Source organism: Boleophthalmus pectinirostris, unplaced genomic scaffold (genome assembly GCF_026225935.1).
Source record: "Boleophthalmus pectinirostris isolate CB_2022bp ecotype Guang Dong unplaced genomic scaffold, ASM2622593v1 HiC_scaffold_7, whole genome shotgun sequence".
NCBI classification, from domain to species: Eukaryota; Metazoa; Chordata; class Actinopteri; order Gobiiformes; family Gobiidae; genus Boleophthalmus; species Boleophthalmus pectinirostris.
This window is the reverse complement of record NW_026571473.1, coordinates 20,727,859-20,741,207: the sequence shown is the minus strand read 5'-3', so window position 1 is coordinate 20,741,207 and position 13,349 is coordinate 20,727,859. Positions and strand designations below refer to the sequence as shown.

Genomic DNA, 13,349 nt, shown 5'->3' with positions numbered 1-13,349 from the left:
TATGTGTTGTGTAAAGTGTACTAACATCTTTTGTCCAAGATGCTATTGTTTTTCCAGGAATTTTTCTTGGTATAAGATTAAATGTATCTATCTCCATGGAGACAAGCACATGATATTACCAGGCAGAGATACTGGTCAAATCTGTTGAGTGGCAAAGCAATAACATTTCCAATGAGACAAGCAAGTAGCAGAGTGCTCCTTTAGTGCACCTTTAATGTTTCTGTAGCTATCGTTGAGTGCAGCCTTTTTGGTCTTCATTGTGTCTCCAGTGTTGTCTGCAAACTACCTGATATCAGGCTACAGGGTACATAAAAATAAATGCTCTATCTTTGTTGTTCCAGGTTGGGATGAAGAGGAGGCCACCCAAGACGGCATTCACCCTGAAGTCCTCATCTCGCTCACAGCACCCAAAAAGTGTGCTGCCAGTTTCTCGGGGAAGCATTACTTGGCCGGACGCTTCCTGCCGTACGACATCCAGAAAAAATATGAGCTCAATCTCCCAGACTTCCCCGGCACAGACACTCTCATCGAATTGTAACACAAGTGGAACCATTATGGGTTAACATGGCTACTGTTCCTATTCTCTTCACTTGTTTTGTATTTGAAAGATGTTGTTTAATGTTAATGCTGTCTCAGTTCTGTAGATCAGCCTTTGGAGTTGTACTGCGATGATGTCAAAACTCTACTTCCGGGTCCAGTGGAATTTCAGCTTCTTTTTTTGAGTGGTAAATGCCATTTGTGTGCACTTTTAGACATACATTATCATATTGCTTTCCAAAATAGTGTTCAGGATTTCAGTCCCTAGACCTTTTCCTGTTATGGACATCATTTTGAAAACTTATGATTTAGATAGAATGTTTAGCTGTATCACTTATACCTCATGGATACACAAAAGATAAATATTATATTTCCAGTGGTACAGATATATTGTTAAGGCAGCTCTTGCAGTCAAAATAAGACCACTTTGTGCATCTAATTATAAAGTGTTCTTATCCTCTACGAATCAGGAATTAGTACTGGTGGGCTGTTAGCGTGATAGTTGTTAGAGGATAATTAGGATGCTAGCAATGCGTTAGGAAAGTGAGGAATAATTTTGGACCACTGCATAAGAGTATAATATGCACTAGTTTTGTTTGTTTTCATGTTTTTAAGCCCGTAGGTTTCAGGTACAGCACCTTTAGCCCAAATCTCTGCTCTTTCTGTTTATGGATGTTAGGACCCATGACATCACACTACACAACTCCACAGCTACATGTGCTATTGAGATACAGTAGGAGGTGCATATTTAGATACAGTGGTGCCAGTCATGTCTTTAGCCAATGGCATGAGGAGATTTATGTTTCACATTGTTGATGCAGTAGCATTTGGCCTGTTACTCTTTAAGTACTATATTACAGACGAAATGATTTTTTTATGCTATACACTGGAGTTTTGTTTTGGTCCTATATTTATACGTAATATTTGATTGACGTGAGAGATTGTTTTCTGTTGCTGCTCTTCACTTTATTTTTGTTGAGTCTCTTTTAGCTGTTCAATATAAGAAAACTATAATTCTCAATAAAACAGCATTTAATATTAATTGTGCTTTTCTATTGTTCATACTTTGCTACATGACATTTTTTGTGCCACTTAGTAAAGGTTTTGTGTTTGGTAGCAATAGACAGCTTTAGTGTTAAAGTAATAGGAGTAATGATACTTTAGTAGTTACACTTACTGACAGCATTATTTACAGTTTATTGAGTAGCCGTAATGGTAGAAATATTCATAGTAAAGTATTAGTTGTGTTTGAGGAAGCATTAGCAAACCTCATAAAGCAGACTTATTATGCAACATCAACTTTTCAGAGTTTTTAACCATGTTATAGTTTTTTCCCCTCGCCATTTACTTACCCAAAGTGGTATTTAGAGTGATTCATGCATGTTTGAGCAATCTTTAATCCCTTATTTTTAAGATGTAATTTCACTGATCATCCCCTGTTGTCAACACCACCAGCACACGCCCACTGCTCTGTACTCACTTTGTTGTCCAACTTTATTTTCTGTGTCTGTGATACATGTAGTATTTAGCAGCGTCTTGTGGTCATTTTAGTGCAAATGAAAAAAGCCTGTGTCTTGCTAGCGTGATGTGCAGCACTTATTGAAGGAGCCGATAAGTTCTTTGTTGTGTTTGTGTTCACGGTGACATCAGCTCCCACTGGGCACCACAGCTTTTTAACAGGGAAGTCAGCGGACTTGTTTATTTTATTAAGTCCTTTTTAGATCAATATTGAGTTTTAATAGGTCTAAATTATAACATAATGGCTAACAGGAGTCATAGATTATAACTATATAGCAGACACAAGCACAGTATGTCTTGTTTAAGACCATATTTCTATGTGAAAGTAAACATTTGTGTTGATACACATCCTTCACCGCATACAATAAATATCTTTTCTTTTACAAATTGGTCTTTTAGTATTGACAACCCAACATTATTTGCCAACTATTTAGATGTTTCTCATTTAAATTGATTGCATTGCTATTGTGGTTTTCTCGATTTCTATTCTGCTCTCATCACCCTGTCTACAGCTGCAGCCCACAGATGTTTCTAATGGAGGAGGTCTCACTAAGCCTGTGGACACGACTTACCAAGCAACAAACACAAACAAACCAAGTCACCACAGGCTGGAGAAGAGAACGAGATATTAGCTAACGACAGTTCAATTTGTACTCAAGTGGCACTCAGTACACTATGATGCCAATAATTCCTTATGTTTTTCATAATACATAACCCAGAGAAAAGCTCATACAGTAAATTTCTATTATAACTGGAAATTTATTTTGCTAATGCTTCACACATTTTCCATTTCGTCTCAACGTCTGGACTTGGGAAAACTTAAATGCTGCTGACTCATTAGGGCAAAGTAACAACACTCAACACAGCCAACCTCCAGTAACTCTGACCAACTGGCTCTGATCTGCTGGCTATGGCTACACACACATTACATAGAAGGCTAAGTACCCTGGCACATTAGAGGTGCAGCTTTTTAACAAACTTGCAGTTAGTTTGTTAACAACCGAAGCTTGTAATATAAATGTTTTTATCTAAAATGAAATGACTGAAATATAACAATAATGATGTTGTTGATAATTATGACCAACCATGTGTATGTGTGTTTGTGTGCATGTGTGTTTGTGTGTGTGTGTGTTGGATATTAAAGAAAGTTGTGGAGTTTGCATGTTGTCCCTATTTCTGTTGTTGCTCCACTTTCTCTTTAAAAAAGGTCAAATTCTTCCTCCACTAATTAGTCGTCCACAGAACTGCTGACCAAGATGGTGACACAAATATGGAGGCTTGGTCCCAGGCCCAGTGCTCATGACACAATATCCCAAAATTGGAAGTAAGGGTCACATGTGCATGACACTTTTCCACACACGGACTATACGTTCTACCTTACCTGACTTTTACAAGTTTTGCAATGGCCCTTTTTCTTATCTGTGCTTGGATGTACTTTATTAGTATACTGACAGTTTCATCATATCTTTCCTTCCTTATGTAAAGTTGCACTATGTAACTTTTATTGTGGAAGGTCTCATTAACTTGGGTTCTTTTTTAAAAACAATACGGTAGGAGGTGTATTTAACTTGTTGAGATTTTTCGGCTGCTAGCTGTAAGCCTACTACAGTGACTAACTGTCACTGGTGACATGTCCTATATCTGCTGTTGTTAAGACAAAATGAATGGTTTTGGATTAGAGATTATGGATTTGTCATGTGCAATCAACTATTTAACATTAAATTTATCTATCTCCATAGAGACAAGCAACCTGCTTGAACCAAGATCAAGTTATAGTATTATTACTTGATCTGGTCATGTCAATGAATTTTGCAATAAAAAGATCTGTAATTCTAGAAATGTAAAGTAAACATGTTTAATGTCATACTGTAAAATATCCTAGGTAAAGCAATATCCTCTCCACGGAGACAAGCTGGTGGCAGAACTCCCCAGCAGTAAAGTTACACAGTGCACCTTTAAGCCGAAAGTGATGAGGACGCACAGCATAAGACTCAGTACAGTGAGGACACGTCACAAAGCATCTCAGGTGGTGACAGAAAACGCTGCTATGCAACTGGGATATAGCAGGCTTCAATACGTTATTCACTACTCAATACTCAATACTGTTTTTTACCTAAACCTAAACAATAGTGAACACTAAACAGAACCTTACTGCAAGATTATCCGTATCTCAAATAGAAAGGTGCTAGTTTAATGCCCTATTTACTATAATTTAAGGCTCAATAATCACAGTATCAATCACACTTAAAGCCAATCACATCCAATAAAAGCAGTATTCAATGGACAATTGTGTGTTTATGGGTCTGCATCTGGACCTGAGTGAGTAATGGAAGCCATAAGCAGGTGTGATCTGGCCCTAATCCACAAGTGTTACTTTAGTAGAATGACATAGCTAGACTGTGGCGCTGTTTATAGTGACCTCATGTGTTTATTTACACCTGGAGGCAGGAGCTTCTTCAGAAAATGAACAGTGCCCAGACACCTACACGTGAGTGGGTGCAAAAAGTCAGCACAAAAGAATGTCCAGACGTTCACCTATGACGCCATTAAATCTGTCAAAAGCATTGTAAAAATATGTGTAAGTTCTCAATGGTGTCTCCAGGCCCTGTCTACATATAAGGAGGACATGTTATTGCTATGGTCAGTGTCATTTATTAGACCTAAAGTTAAGAGTTGCCTGCTACCACGATAGAGAACAATAATGACTGGCAGCAGCACTTGTAGTAAAATCCTGGGTAAGATTGCCTTACGCGGAAAAGTATAGACTATATGGTGTATAGATTAAGTGGGCTTAGTCAAAGCGCACACCACAGTCCCACCAGGATCACCAGACTTTTCAGGATCGCCGAAGCCCAAAATAGCTAATTTCACGGCAGCTTTGCTTTGTATTTTATTTAATGTTCAGGAAACGTCTACAGACTTTGCAAGCCTTTAGAAGCATTGACGCCTGGGGTGAAAATATTATGAACATATTGCTTCTGCATATTAAGAAAGGAAGTCCTGTGCTCTAAGTTTTTGAATAAAATATATAAGGCTACTTTTTGTAGATATCAAATATGTGTTTTTCATCTCTGTTCTACTATGGAGTTATGTAATTAAGACACTGGGAGAAACTGGTTCTTAAAAGTTCTCAAAGATGGAAACATTTAATTCCGGATAAATTTTCTATTGTGACAAGTTATTTGTCAAGTTGTCCTGTTCTGCCACTCCGTATCTTACTAAATATACCATTGCTTTGGCTGTTATTATTATATTCTCTTAAATGTAAACACTCTTTTATACTATGCTTAGTGGTATACCTGCATCATAATGTTCCATCATTAAAGGTTCATGTCACAAAACGTCTTAAAAAAAAGAAAAAAAAAAAAAGAAAGAAAGAAAGAAATCAACAGTTTTATTTAGTTTTCAATCAGTGTTGTCAAAACAAATCCAACAGAAAGCAAAACTGTATTAACCAAAACAATAATAAAAAGTAAACAAAAGAGCCATGAAACAACCCATTCACTGCTGCATCACTGCTGATGAATACATGTTTCTCACTACAGTGACAGAATACTTTGGGACTAAGTTAAATATTTAGCATCCCCCATATCCACCTCCAGGTTTATTAAAATTAATCAAATTAAAAAACTTCTGTTTTTGTTTCTGCTTATTGTTTGTCACAGTTCATTACTTTTACTCAGACAATAATTGTTTGTCTTAATCGTTTGTTATTAGTTGAAAATGAAAGGCAGTTGAGGTCAAAACATGCCCTGCATTCTTATTTTTACAAGTGCACTTACCTAATTGCAGTTAATTTGAATGCGGTGAGTGAGGACATTGCACCTCATAAGCCTGTCCCCTGTCTGCACTCAGGGCTTTTTCCTCTGCAGTCTTTGCCATATGACGCCACTTCCACTATTTGGCAACAAGTCCACCTGCAATCAGCAACTGTGAAAGAGTTACAAAACCAAAGCAGAGGATGCATGTGGGAGCGTCCTGTGTGGGGATGGACGGGCGACTCATCATGTGGTCAAAAGAGGACATATGGAGAGAGTCGAAAATGAAAGGATATAAGATAGAAAACATGAGGTTGTGGCATTATGTAATATTAAAGGACGGAGACACCTGCTCTGTATGTTCATGGCTGACGCACTGGGAAAAGTTATGGAAGTCATAAGATATCAGCAGATTTTATTTTATTTTTTTCAGATTGATGCTTTGTGCAGTCATTTTGCATGTTGTTTGTGTCTCATGTCTCATGTCTCTGAAAACATTTGTAAATTCATACTATTTCTATTTAAAACTTCCTATCTTGCCATCTACGGTAATATATATATATATATATATATATATATATATATATATATATATATATATATATATATATATATATATATATATATATATATATATATATATATATATGTGGTAGCTTTAGCAGTGGTCTCTAACCTGTAGATCGGGAACTACCAGTAGCTCTCCACCCCCTTCCAAGTAGCTTGCCAAAGGACTGAATTATTCATATTGTGCTAAATGACTCAAATTTGATGAACTACCAATGTTAATGTATAATTTTGATGCCCTTTGTGCACTAATAAATGGTTAAAGGTTTATGTTTTATAGGTATCTAACTGTTCCCCATCTAAGGCTTTTCAATGCTCAATTTCTTATGACCGCAAAAGTAGCTCACTTGGAGAAAAAGGTTGGAGCCCCCAGCTTTAAAGTTACAGTCATTTTGGTATGTTTATATTATATTAATTGATAAAAGATTTTATTATTGCAGTTACTTCTATATGTCTACTGCTATTACACTATTTCTTCTACTATTACTGTTACTACAACTGCACACCTGCCTGGTCATACCTCACCCCCCCCCACCCTTTTCTTAACAGACATAACATAACATGCTATAAATAATGGCGCTCACTCAAATAAATAAAAAAATAAAGAAAGATTTATTCAAAAATGACATATATTACTTTTTATACAGTTACAGTTTTAGAAAATTGAAATAAATAAACTAACATTTATATTAACTATGAAAAGCATGGCTCAAACAGACTAGACAAAACTTGTATACAAAAAGTTCCTGCGCAGTTCCTTTAACCACAGCCCCCATGCACCGGACTGCACTCACCTTCCTCCAGTGTTGTGAGGGGGACCCAGATGTTTCTGCACTGACCAATGGAGAGCAGAGAGGGGCTGGATTGGTGTGGACTGTGAATGGCCCAGAGTTTTAAAAAGCATCTGCCTCGTCCCATAGCATACATGAGTGAGGAGGCAGAGGTAGAACTAGCGTCACCTGTTGACAGTGTGTCAATACTGAACAGTAGAATTATTTAAGTGAAGAATCATGTTGGGATTAAAGGTGGCCTTTGTGTTCTCTGTGCTGCTGTCTGTGGGCTGCGGACAAGGTAAGGCAACACATGGCAACACAGAAATACAAACAACTTTTACAAATAATTTCATTAAATTTACATCATTTGCATTCTATGTTTAGAAAAAAAGCTTTCATTGCATTTGATCTGTATTTTGGATTCTCTATATTAAACAGCTTCTAACGCACACAGGTCTATGTAAATGTATATAGTAAAAAAGATTAATTTAAATCTAAGAAAAAAAATTGCATGATTTAATTATATATTTATTTATGTGCAATTAAATATTTCAGATTCTGTGCCTTTTTTGTGACTAATTTGGAGCTTTTACCCCTAAAGTAGAGTGTTACTGTAATCAGATCTGGACAGTATATACTTAGAATTGCGAGAAAGCAACTAGTGCCTTGGCAGGGGTCTTTACTTTCCAGGTTTAGCTTACAGTAAAAGTCTGAGCGGAAACTTTGAACCTACACAAATAACTGCTAAATCACGATACAGTTTTCCACTTTTGTTGACTCGGATTTTGGAATTTTGGAACAAATATTTCAAAGATGTGGTTACATTTCCTGTGTCATTTTCCATAATCAGATAAATCAGTCTGCGCTCACATGTGTTTGTGTGACATAAGACAATCCAGTGCATTTCCCTGCAGAACACAGAGGCCAGACCGAAGCTGTGGGCTGGTGAGCTCATTAGATAAGGCTGTGTATATTGGATGGACCACCTCTGTAAATGTCTGATAATCTCCAGTGTTAAGTCACTCACTGTTTTAATGCGTTTGATGGAAAAACTCACAGGGAGTGGTTATTCTACTGTTTTTATAATGGCACAGAGAACAGAAGGCCTGTGGCACAGCAGCTGCAGGCTCTGTCACCTCTATGAAGATGAAACGCCCACTTAAAACCTCTTTTGTCTGTAAATTGTCTATATTTCATCCAGCATCTATCAAAATGCTCAAAGTCAGCCTTGTCAAACTCCCCTAGCATCTCCCATCTGTTCACAATTAACAGGACTTTGTTGAGAGAGTTGGCAGTTCCTAAAGGCAAGCCTCATAAACTACCTATATTTCATTCACAATTTAAACAATACTTCAGGTGCTGGAATAGGGAGATGATGGAGACAATTTAATTGTTTCCACTAAAATCCAATTTAAATTTGGATGAAGGGTTAAAACAAAGACAAAAAGATACTTTGATTCCTTTTTGAAACATGTTGAACACATGTTAGAGCACATTTCAGAACAGTTTGTTAACGAACAACAGCCACAAAACTTGACAAATATAATATATAACTCATTGTGCTGAAACTTTGTCATTAATTTGATTTATTTATTGTATGATTTTTTCGAGACTGTGTATGAAGAATGTTGGATTTTGGCACTATATTTAGAGTCAAAAGAGAAATTTCAGTTTTGACTTTTCAACAGTGTTACCATATGTTGTGTTTAGATGAAGAGGGAGTGTGATTTATGGTTTCTAAGTAGGTGGTAAATCCACGATTAAGTTAGACTGTTTTTCCGATTCTTATAAGAACAATTACACAGTTTTAGGATTTTGGTATGGTCTGGCAGTGACTTAAAGCTCAGCACCTTTTTGTTGCGTTTGAATGCCATAAATAATATTGAGGGCCGGGAGACGTTTTGATGCTCTGCAGAATCACTTCTCACTATAACGAAAACAGTATCACAGCTGAGTGCGTACTTTTAAAATGGACCGTAAACTTTAATGTCTGGGGGCATGCTTTCATTGTGCTTACACCAACATATTACGAAAAGGTGTCACATCTTTGTCCTCATTTCATCCCCAAAATAAAACTTTGCAAAATGATTACTTTAGAAACCAGGTCGCCCGCTTCTATACACACCTGCAAGTTGGGATCCTTTCAACCATCTGGGAAAAGTATCTACAATTATTAAACCCCGGATACTGCTGTGAAAACTGAAACTGCAATGGCCATTTTGATTTTTTTTTTCTAATTCACAAATTCTTTCCACACCTTTGCACCTTCTGTCTCCACGTCTCGCCATCACTCAATCGATCGACCTCTCCTTGTTCCCTGTCTATTCAAATTTATGATCTGCATTTCTCTTCAAAGGTAGCAGCTGGAGCATGATACTCAAAAAAGTACCTCAAAATGGGGAGTACTTTGGGGTATTAGCACCCTTGGGTAATAGGTCATAGCGTGCTGCAAATTCTTATGTAATCAGATGTGCTATTGTGCAAGGTAGTGTACAGGGCTGAGCTATTTGTTCTGGCTATGGAAATATGTGACTATATGATATGGTTGGGGGTCTGTCACCTACTTGTTTTTATGGAAATATCACTGCTTTGACCAGAATGTTCCATAGCATGACATTAAACAGCTCTACCTTCAATTTATTATATTACAGGTGGATTCTTAGCTCAAAAATACCCAGAAAACAGGCATTCTGACCTTGAGCGGGGTCGCCTCTCCAAAAATCTGACCTGTAACTTGGTCTGGTTTGGTCTCCATAAAGATAGAAAAGTTTAATAGCAAACTGTGAAACATTCCAAACAAAGAAATAATATCCCTACTGAGAAAAGCACTTGACGGACCCTCCAAAAGAAAAGTTGGACCATTTGCCTTTAACTGTTGATTACCAAAATACTTGAATACTTCAGTTTTAGCTTCTGAATTGTTCTATGCCAAACAAAAGAATATGTGATTACGCTTCAAATTTGTAGATATGAGATGTGCAGTTCGTTTAGTTTAAAAAATTGTTTCTTGTTTTCATTACACCTTGTATAACCTCTCAGCAATTAAAAGCAAAACAATTATAACTAAATCCTGTTTAATGACAAAACAAAATCTCCACAGCTCAAGTCTTTCACCAAATCTGTCATGATTTCAAGTGCCTATCCAAAACATATTTGAGTGTTGCTAGGGTAAATATAATAATCTTTCACAGAATGTCTTGAGATAAAGGACTGTTACCAAATTGCATAAGAGTTAGGATACTTTGCTGTCCACACCCATCCAGTATTTTTCTTGATTTAAGTTTGATGAGAGAAACATGGACACCTGGAAGAAACCCATGGACTGAAAGTCTTATCGCCAATATGCAATCACTGTTAGGTTAGCATATATATATTTTCAGAAGGCAGGTTCATTTGTCTGTTCAAGCGAAACAGTGAAAAAGGCTTCGCGGCACCTCAGCCCGACCTCCACTAAATTCCCAATGCGTTGTTTGACTATTAATAAAACAATACAGCCACTTATCTAGAACAACTTTATGTAGACCTTTCCTTCTTGAATATCTCCTGCATCGCATGAATTTGTCCCATTATCTCCACAATGTTGGATCAGTACAAGCTGCAGAACATGTTTTTCTAAGGATAGACAGAAAAGGAGAGAAACAGCAGACTCGTCTTTAACACTGCCACTAAACTCAAGCCAAAACATAAACTACTTCCATATGAGATCCAACAGCACAGTGCACCCACTCCTGAATACCTGAATGTTAGCCGCACTTCAAATTAACATGGTCCATCTTTGTCATAACATGGCGTGAGGATTATTCTGCTTAAGTCATGTGTCTCAAGTTTGGTCTGGTCTTTCTTGTAGAGATTGGGATTTTACAAACAGGATCCAGACCATTTCAAACCCTTGTCTGTCGGCCAACTTACATCTGGCATGGCGGTACATTGAAAACATTCTGGGCGCAACATAAGAGTCCACATTATTTCTTTTCTTTTGGTATATTTTTATTAGACATTGGCACAGCTTTACAGCACACTCCTACTGTGTTATTAAAAGATTTGTCTGGATGACCTCCTGTGCACAATGCACCATTGTGACGTGGATTGTGAAATCCAAAAAAAAAAAAAAAAAAAAAGAATTGAGATGTTAGTTGTCAAGGCAAAGTAGTGTGGACAGCAATAATGGGCACAAGTGAAGGCCATCATTTGTTTTGTAATAATAAAGTCTCTATAATATACAACCTGAGAGTGATACATTTTTGTCACTTTTGCTGGGATGATGTGACAGATTCAGTTGGAGAAGCAGAAGCAGGACTTCGCACATCTCCTCTCTGGGCTTCAGATACATCGATCCTCTTCAGTGTGAAAGAGCAGTGGCTCTACCTGTTTTCACTCATGATCTACAGGTGTAGAGGGGAGCCACATGTGCTTCATGTGTGAACTAAACCCCAACATATTTGAACTTGTCCACTTGGGGCATAAAGAGGGCATTCTCCCTCAGCTCACAAATGTAACACATGAACTGTAGGTGCTGATTCTCATTCCAACTTGTTCACACTTCACACTTCACACTGTAAAATCTGCAGGTTAGTCTGTTGTATTAACAAAATATCAGTTATACTTCTTAATAATATAGGTGGTTTTAAAACACATATGAAACTCCAGTTTGGAAAGTAACTGGTATTTTTACATGTCCTTTGTGTCAGTGCCAATGCACCACACATTTCCAAACAATAAAGTAGCCTAGATCTACTGTACCAGACAAACGCTCCAGGCGGCTCTCATGGATCTGCTCAAATCCAAGCCTAATATTTCTGGCTTCAGAAATACACGTTGCAGCTAGCTTTATATTGATGAGCTAAATTTACTCACATTCCTTATAAAGCTGTGTCTCTAGAAAGCTTCTTGGCTTTCAGATTAATAAAGTGCAACATAGCTCTCAGTGGTTCACATAAGCTGCCGGAGGTTGCCATGGGAACAGGGCCATGGCATCTACAGCTGAGGTTAATGTTAGCATAGCATGCAGCTAATGTGCTTTTCTCCATGTAAAACAGTTGTCACCTTGTAAACATGCAGACACACTCATGGCTTTGTTTTCATTAGGGACCATCTTGAAATGATCAGCAGATGCAAACAACAAGGTGGAATAGACAAATGATGTAACAGTAAACTTTTATTTGTATCAACAAAACCAGATGGACTTTTCTGAGGGCTTGGGGATTAGTAACAATTATTTTGAATGTATAATTTGAATTATACATTAAATTGATAAATAATAAATTGAATTTGAATTTGCTGCTTCTTTTTTGAAAATGGGGAGCCCCATTGAAGTTGACCGACTGGTCTGTAAAACCATGTGTTTTGCAGATTCTGTTTCTGCTGCCATTCCAATGTATCAGACAGACAAAGTCAATATGGAAAAACATCAATGATTTTTACAACACAGAGCCAAAATACCCACCATATAAAGGTCAAGTTACAGTCTGCTAGCTCTAACAAACACGTCGTTGAAGCAGCCATTACTGTAAAACTTGTAATAATACTGTACTTCTTTGCAAAATCTATTAGCCTGATGTGATGTGAGCTGTAAAACCAGCGGGGAATGAGATCGATACAGTGTCCTTCTGGGCTCAAGGAGCCATTATGTCTATTTTCACAATGTTATTGTACCATATGGATCAAGAGGAACTGGTAATATGTCAAGCAAAAAATTATGTTTCAGAAAATGCTATGGGAAAAGTCATGTATTACCCTTCTTTAAAAAAAAGAAAAAAAAAAAAAGAAACAATAGCCAATGCATATTTCTAGATGTATTTTTACTTAAAATTATGTATATGCAAAACAATTGATAAATCCAGGCGATTTATGTGATATAGTGGACCAGGAGTTCCCAAGCTTTTCAGACGAGGACCCTCAATGCAACCATGCAACAGGCCCAAGACCCCCACCACAAAACGAAAATGGCTTGTAGGTTGCAAAATATTTTAAATCAGGTTTTCACAAAAGTTCTATTTTCAGGGCCCATTCACGAATATATGATTTGAATGAATGTCATAGTAAGATGGACATAATTGGCCTGGTATATGAAAAACATGTTGACGCAAAGATAACACTTAAAAAGACTTGCAATATAGCGGCGTGAGACTTGCAGCCCGAGAGCTGCAACCCGAGAGCTGCAGCAGGAGCGTGTCTCATATGATTGTGAGGGGAGGAG

At 37.3% G+C, this 13,349-nt stretch overlaps 1 protein-coding gene across 1 annotated transcript in view; it reads left to right on the top strand.

Moving 5' to 3' along the window:
- Window positions 1–1,489, top strand: part of yjefn3 (YjeF N-terminal domain containing 3) — a 65,603-nt gene extending 64,114 nt beyond the window's left edge. Inside the window, exon 9 of the mRNA XM_020940066.2 lies at window positions 342–1,489. Within this exon, the coding sequence (XP_020795725.2) occupies window positions 342–538 (197 nt within the window). The 3' untranslated portion in view covers window positions 539–1,489. The remainder of the gene's footprint in view (window positions 1–341) is intronic.
- The last annotated feature ends 11,860 nt before the right edge of the window (window positions 1,490–13,349 follow it).